The sequence below is a fragment of the Scatophagus argus genome, chromosome 9, assembly GCF_020382885.2.
Source record: "Scatophagus argus isolate fScaArg1 chromosome 9, fScaArg1.pri, whole genome shotgun sequence".
Lineage (NCBI taxonomy): Eukaryota > Metazoa > Chordata > Actinopteri > Scatophagidae > Scatophagus > Scatophagus argus.
Genome location: NC_058501.1, coordinates 20896494 through 20904221, shown reverse-complemented (window position 1 = coordinate 20904221; position 7728 = coordinate 20896494). Strand labels below are relative to the sequence as shown.

The following is a 7728-nucleotide window of genomic DNA, read 5'->3' as shown; positions in this document are numbered from 1 at the left end:
GCAACCTTAGGCACCCCATCCATGGAAAGGCTTGATCAAATCAGTACTTTTACAAACTGTCCAATATGGGGTCAACATGACATGCTAACTTAAAGCTGCTGATTGAAGTGGACATAAAGTGTTATTTTGGGTGCCAAATTAAAATGGAATGTAAATCACTCCCAAACGGTACAAACAAAATGTCCCATCGGGTGTTGGTGAGCTGGAATGCGTCTGAGTGAAGAAGAGCATCAAAGACAACGTCAGTCAAACACAGTCTCTCCACACGCCCACACTTAGAAATTTACTCCAAACTGAGCAGTACATTGAGGTTTTGAGTAATCAAATCATCATCATTTTGTATCTTTGTTGACAGCTGCAGAGTTGGTCTGATTTTTTTTTTTTTTTACATCTATGAAATGTGACACACTGCATTGTTGGCTAAAAGTTCTTTTGTGAAAATTTATGATAGTACCACTTAAATGGATAAGTTTACATAAGCCTACGCAGAATTCAGAAACTCAAACAGAATAGCGGAGAATAAAGGAAAGGGGTGTTAAAACCGAACCAGTTCTCCACTTCAAAGGTATCATTTTAGGGTGTGTGCAAGCACAGGAACAATACAGCCCTAACACATGCATCAATATTGTTTTCACAGAATAAAACAAACTGACCGAAAGCACCTGCAGGATCTCAGGATGCTAACATAAATATCATATACTATAATATACTCTCCATCAAGGCAGTCTGACTGGGATTAGAGGTCCCATGACCTGGACGACTGAGTAGACTATAAAGTCCCTTAAGATACACGTTCCAGTGAGTAAGTTAAACACAGTGTCTTATATTGACCCCAGTGGAGATTAAAATACCATGAAGTATTAAGACAGTCACTGTAAACTTACCACTGAGTACAGACAGCAATGTGAATTCCTGTTGGAAATCTTAGCAAGGGACTTATGAACAACAAAAAACTCTTTGCTATGCACTAACATATACATATTTACATTGTGGGAAAACATTTTCAGTACTATAAGCTACTAAGCACCACAGATACACTGTAAGTCCCTATGGGGGGATTTTCTTGAGGGTGTGATGGGAAAAATCTGCTCTTCACCCTGAGGGCTTTATCACCCTAACTGGCCTCTTTACAGCTCTTTCTGAATGAGCTGATGGTGTAATAGATTGTTTCCAGTGACATGTGGTCGGTTCATGGTGGCACAGTGTAAGTGGGCTGAGGGAGGGAGTGAGAAAGGGCTGGCAGATGGGTGACACAGACCGGGTAAAAGGACAGCTGGGCGCATTCGCTTACCAGCAGAGGAACACGATCAGGACTATGGGACCATTTTTCATGGGAAGGACTGTGCTTCACCTCCTGTTTTAAATTAAAAACAATGCAGGTGTCTGTCGGCGAGGACACTAGGTGGGGCAGGGGCGGTCCAACAATGCTGTTTGTCACAAGTGCTGACAGAGACAGCTGGTAGATGGTGTGTGTGTGTGTGTGTGTGTGTGTGCTAACAGTATCAACATGCATGTGACAAGCCAACACTCCCCATCAGATAACATTTTCCTCTAACGTACTCTCTTCTACTGCTACTGTGCTGCTTTAAGTTGTCTTTATTACAAAATTGCTGTACATATTTTGAGAGCTTTAAAACCAAAAGGCATTTCACTCCAAATGATCGTTTACGTGTAACAACACAATTAAGAGCAGCAGAAAGGATGTGCATCAGATTTAATACAGCAAAACGTGCATACTGTTTATCACTGCAGATATCAAAAACCAGTCTCATAATAGTCCTCACATTTAAAACAATTGACAAAGTAACTGAATTTAACATGGATCGATCACATCATGGCAGATCCCTGATCTGCTTTAGAGCGTCAGGATCAGTGGATTGTTGGATTACTGATCACTTACCGTTATAATAAAGAAAAGACAGGAAATACATTATTTGATGATTGAGCTGTTTGATGTTAATCTAAAATACAGGAGTGTTTCTGCTTTTTTCTCTTCTTGGTAGGTTGTGGTAAATTCAAGATTTAAGCCATTCAAGAGCATTTAATATGTTGCTGTGGAGTATTTTGGTTTCCTGTAATAGTTTATATGTTTACAAGTGTTATTCCAGTGATTTAAATTTGCACTTCCTATAAGGAATGTATAGAAGACAGAATGGTGAAAATGCTGTGCAGATACCCTGACATTTAGTCCCTCATGTGGGTCAACAAAATGAAACCCAAATCTTCTGCTGGACCCTCTCTGGCCGGTAAACACCCACACACTTCAACCACTTCCAGTTTGTATCATGTGCTTTCTGTTACAAGTTTGTATGCTCCAAACCCTGGCTGTGACAGCTGACATCAGGATTATTTTTTTTTCTTTAAAAATTTCCCTCCATAACCACAGAGGAAATTATACAATTCCCAGAATGAGCAAACTGAACTGCGTACTTTCATACAATCACATGTACAAGTTTCTGTGGTAGAAGTGTGTCACTCAGTCAGAGGCCGACACTCCCAAATAAAACCTGTCTTACAGGGCTGCGAGCTACGAGTAGCACATACAGAACATCTGGAAACCCAGAAGCAGACATCACAGTGCCGATTCTTGGTACGGATGCTCTTCTCCGTACCTGACTGTGCTGAGGACACACATCTCAACAGACACCTTCATCTATTAGACATCTGGAACAACAGATGAGAGTTCAGAGTACAAAACACATGGCAGTGTTGTCAATGGAAACCGGGCCCTCATTGATTCAACATGCAAATAAGTGTAGTTTTATCTTCCTGCTATGCAAAAAGGCCTTGGCTGGCAGCAGTATGACTGTGACTGTGTGTGTGTGTGTGTGTGAGGGCTCAGCTAAAGGAGGCTGGAATCACTGGAAAGGCCATGTGGAAGAACTCAATTGTCCCCGTTTAGCATTCATGAATACTAAACCAAACCTTGAATGGAACATTCCGATCTGAACTTTCCTTCTTGTAAGTTTCCTCCCCAATTCATAAAAACGCAGCAGAACAAGGAGATGAGGATACTCACATATTAAAATTAATGTATGAATACATCAGTAGTGGTTTTACCTCATTAACAGACCTTTAGCAGTCATGTCTAATCACAGAACCAAATAAATTAATATTTTAAGCATGATCACAACGATGTCAGTAGCTGTAAATTACTGCAGATTTTTAATAACTAAACATACATCCTTATATCGACCTAAATACAGCCCTGATTCAAAAAAAGGTGTGATGCTGTGTAAATAAAATAATTACACAGTAAAATAGAACTTCACATATCCAGTTCAACAACTTTAGGATTCCAAATCTTGACTAAATGTAATTGAAAAGTGAGTTTTTGAAGGCGGCGTGTACGTCGTCCAGTGTTTTGTCAGCATTTCAGCCACAAACAGGTGCCAGCATCATGATTTGGTATGAAAGAAGCATCCTGTATGGGCTCGGAAACACTACGTGAAACTGTTGTTGACAAACGCATTTCATTTGCAACTTTTTGCTTTCTGTTTTTATTTATTTACACACAGCATCCCAAGTTTTTTAGAATTGGATCAGGGTTGTACAGGGCAATAATGCACTGCATGGCACGAAGATTATGGTTAATGCTCCAGATATAAACTTAAAATAGCTGATTTGATTGAAATCCTCTCTTCTGCAGGACATTTAGATTTGGTGCACTCCACAAACCAAGTTAGCAGGCACTGAAATATCTGCAAAGGAAAAAGAACGACAGGCGGTTTTCAGAAATTCTGGTGAAGACTGGTCTGTAGAGAAAAAATAGTTTTTCATACCTATTTTCTTAGGCTTGGGGAGATTCAGGTTGTTCATGATGTTCACGAACTCTTCCAGGCTCTTGGTCAAGCGTGGGTTAAACTTGCGCTCCTCACCAACCGTAGACACCGTCTGACCTGATGCACAAAGACACATACCGCCCAGTGTGTCATCGGCGATAACTGTGGTCTTAATGTTTACCAGATGTTGAACCTCACACATCAGTCAGAACATGATATTCGTTGAGAGCAGGGAAATCGCATGCTGCTGGCAGACATGCAAACATGAGATGTGCTGTGAATTCTTTGTGACAGATGTGTCAGCACACTCGTTATATCAGCTAAAAAAAATCAGTATGCATGGAATGGCATTTATCTGACCTGTTTTACGCTTTATAGGAATATCGAATTAGCAACAAAATGAAACTATTAAATGTAAGTTATTATTATGAAAGGCATGTTTGACCCATTTGGATTCCAACTACTTTTGTAACAACATGTGATTCAACAACACGACTGGATGCAGTGCTTCATGATACTATGCGCGAGTTTAAAATCTCTTTGATGACATGTAAGATAAACGTTCAGATGTGTGGGTTTTTTAGCCAACCTAAATAGTCGTGTGCTGGGTAGACGAGGCAGTGGTCTGGCAAAGTGAAAAGCTTCTGGTGGATTGACTCATAGAGCCTCTTGGCACAGCCTGCATTGGAAAGACAACATTTTGCAACGATAAGTCAGTTCCAAAGGAAAACAAAGACAATACTGCCCCCTTGTGTTCCTCTAGCAGTATTACAAAAATAAATGCTTTTCTCTATTGGGCTGTGAGAAAGGAATGAGATATTATTAAAAAAAACAAAACAAAAACAAACAAACAAAAAAAAAAAAACAAGGTCTATGATATGAGATTATTAACACAAAGTAAAAGTGTATGTTTACCCTGCTGGAAGTCTGTCCTGCCACAGCCTCTGATGAGCAGAGCGTCCCCAGTAAAAACCATCTTCTGATCCCCGGACACCAGCGACACACACCCATCAGTGTGTCCCGGTGTTTCCCTCACTGTCAGATACTGGAAGAGACAAGAGACAAGTTTTAATCGAGCTTCTCTTCTTTAGAGAGCAACAGATCAAAAGTATGAATGTACAGTATGTGTCCGTTACATGACTGAGCTGACAGCAAGTCAAAAGGTGCTGGGACTTGTATTGGTGCTGGTACTTTTACATGGTCACAGAGTATTTCACAATTTCATTTGGATTTTGTTTATGGGCTGTGTGGGCTTACAAAACATGAAAACAACTCATATGGGGAGAGCCATTACATAGCTGGAATATGAAAGCCTGAAGTGCTACAGGACTGTAAAAGGTTTGGGGAAACGTCAATCTAAGCCTACTCACAATCCGCGTCTCCAAAATGAGGGAGTGCAGTGAAATAAGCAATATGTTTTTCCTACATGTTTTCCAAAGGCGATCTTGTCTCCTTCTGACAGGTGGATATCTGCAGTGGCGCCACTGAATTTTGAAATCGCGCTCTTCAGCCCGACCAACCTTTTCTTCATCAGCCCAGTGCTTGTGATGTGGTCCGCATGGCAGTGGGTGTTTACTATCAGAGAAGGAAAACAGCATCGCACCATACGGTTTAGCATTAATTCAATATCATCATACATAAAAGTTGGAGGGAAAGATCATCCAAGTTACAAACTCAAACTAATTCTGATAGTTTTCATATTTACAGTAATTACTATTAGAAAAACAGCAACAAGTTTTCCCCAAAGGCTAACTGTTCCACTATGAGGGCCAAATTACACGCTGCAGTTCACAGGATAACGTGCAGTGGACATTACCGGACAACGGCAAAGATGGGACACTGAATTTCTGAAATAACACCATTTCTCTTAGTCACAGGGAGTTAAATACCTGCCACTTTTAGATTTAGGCCCAGTTCCTTTATGAGTTTCAGGTCCCTGTCAATAGTCTCCAGCACAGGATCGATGAGGATCGCTTCCTTGGTCTCCGAGTCTGCCAGCAGGTACGTGTAGGTGCTGCTCTCAGTCTCAAACAACTGAACAGGGAAAAAAAGGTGAGGACACAGGAGTGACTCAGCAATAAATTACAAAGGACAGCAACGGCTGGTAAAGACACACGTCTTCCCTGTCCTCCCCTGAGAGTATGTGTTTGTACTAGTGTGACACACCGAGAGTGAAAAAGAAAGTAGAAGTGTGTGTGTCTGATACCTACTTAAGAGGAAAAATTATGCAGCTGAGAATACAATCTCAACTCAAGTTCCTCTTCCTCAGCTGGTCTGGACTTTTTTGGACTCATCGCCATTGAAATGTAGATACTGAAACTACACATTGTATGGGGGGCATATAACAAAGCTGAGAGCTGCAGAAAATGTAAGTGTGTGCGGAGCTGAGGTTGTTCCGGCAAATAATCTTTCCAGAGCCAACAGTGAACTGTCAACTCAAAATAAATGTCCCTGCTTTGCTGTAGCGCTATGTCAGTGTGGATGAGCCTAAGCGCGCACTGCCGCGCCGTCATGTTTCAGTCATAACATTACCGTACAGTAGCACACAGTAACGTTAGCTGCATACACTCAGGTTTGCTGCCAAGGAAACAGGGATGTTTGTCTGATAATGTCACCACAACAAACCACAACGATGAGTCCGGTAACGTAGTTTTTGGCTCATTTAAAAAAAAAAGCAACTTTACAGTAAGATGACATTAACGGCTAGCGGCTCAACTCACTTCCTGCTAGCGTTAACGTTAGCTAAACGTAAAATATTTACAAGAATTTCTGCTTTTTCTTCACTTGTTGGACCTAACAAAATTAATCACACTGAAACAAAACAACATACTAATTTGAACCTACTTGTCTGAAGAGCAGTCCGTCGGTTAGCGCCATCCTGGAGCAGTACGATCTGCTGGTAGCCCGTAGCGGATAGATGTCAGTACTTAGGCCGGGACAGAAGCGCCTGCTCTCGGCTGCTCCGTACCACGAAGTACCGGTATTTGTGCTGAGGCGTAGTGTGAGAGCCAGGACCCGTTGAACTGGTTTCACTCTGCTTATCAGCGAGCACATTGTCCTTCACTGATAATTTCCGGACGACACAACCGTGCAATTATGTGAAATGGGAGGAATATTTTGATAGGCTGCAGCGGATCGCAGGCACTTGACTGGGTGCTGCTGGGCGCCTGCGACGTTGCGTTGTCGCCTTTTCCTCGATCCGATGGAAGATAAAAGTCAAACTCTTTGCGAGAAAGTTCGTCTGAAAGCTAAACTCTCACATTGAATGAACCGTATGGCGTTACGGAGCCACTCACGTTTACAGTGGTTAAAGCTGGTTCCATAGACAGTTTATTTCTTATTAAGCAACAACATGTGGGTAAGTCCTACGGGCCAAACTCCTCCACAGTCGCGTCTAGCGGGTCAGTTTAGGTAATCTCGCACACAAGTAATTACGGTGATTGCAGTGCGCTCGTGCCGCACGCACACATCGCATAAGGCTGCGTCTGCCGTGACGGCCTACGTGACTGTCGACATACAGTTAATATTATGAGGCAGCTTCAAAGCCGCTTTCAGTGCCATAAAAAAAAAACAGACATACAAATGCCTTAGTTGTAAAAACGTGCAAACAAAATGTATTAAATGATGAGAAGTAAATGTTTGTCTATTTTCATTACCGGGGTTATTTGAAGGGGAAGATTTATTTGAAGTGAATAGTTGCGTGATGAATTATATGTACGCGTAGAGTTTAAGTTTTTGGAATAATTTTGTAAATAATTGCCAAAAGGTGCATTTTATTCGACTTGTGAAGGTGTCAGATATGACAGCATCATAGCCAATGAATAACACACATATTTGTTTAATTTGTTTAGTGGTGCTGCTCACACACTGCTATAAGAATGGGTGATAAAGAAGTGTGGTAATTAATTTAGTTCATAAGCACCAGGGGTGATGCTGTGTTTATCGA

General features: G+C 41.4%; 1 protein-coding gene across 1 annotated transcript; it reads right to left on the bottom strand.

The window, feature by feature from the left end:
- Positions 1 to 1697: 1697 nt before the first annotated feature.
- On the bottom strand, positions 1698 to 7206 carry ethe1 (ETHE1 persulfide dioxygenase). The gene is made up of 7 exons (XM_046399951.1): positions 6627 to 7206; positions 5672 to 5816; positions 5209 to 5357; positions 4698 to 4827; positions 4372 to 4461; positions 3783 to 3899; positions 1698 to 3701 (listed from the first exon to the last, which is right to left on the bottom strand). Exons 1-7 carry the CDS (start codon positions 6834 to 6836, stop codon positions 3655 to 3657), a joined length of 888 nt encoding a protein of 295 aa, XP_046255907.1. The 5' UTR covers positions 6837 to 7206; the 3' UTR covers positions 1698 to 3654.
- Between the last annotated feature and the right edge of the window lie 522 nt (positions 7207 to 7728).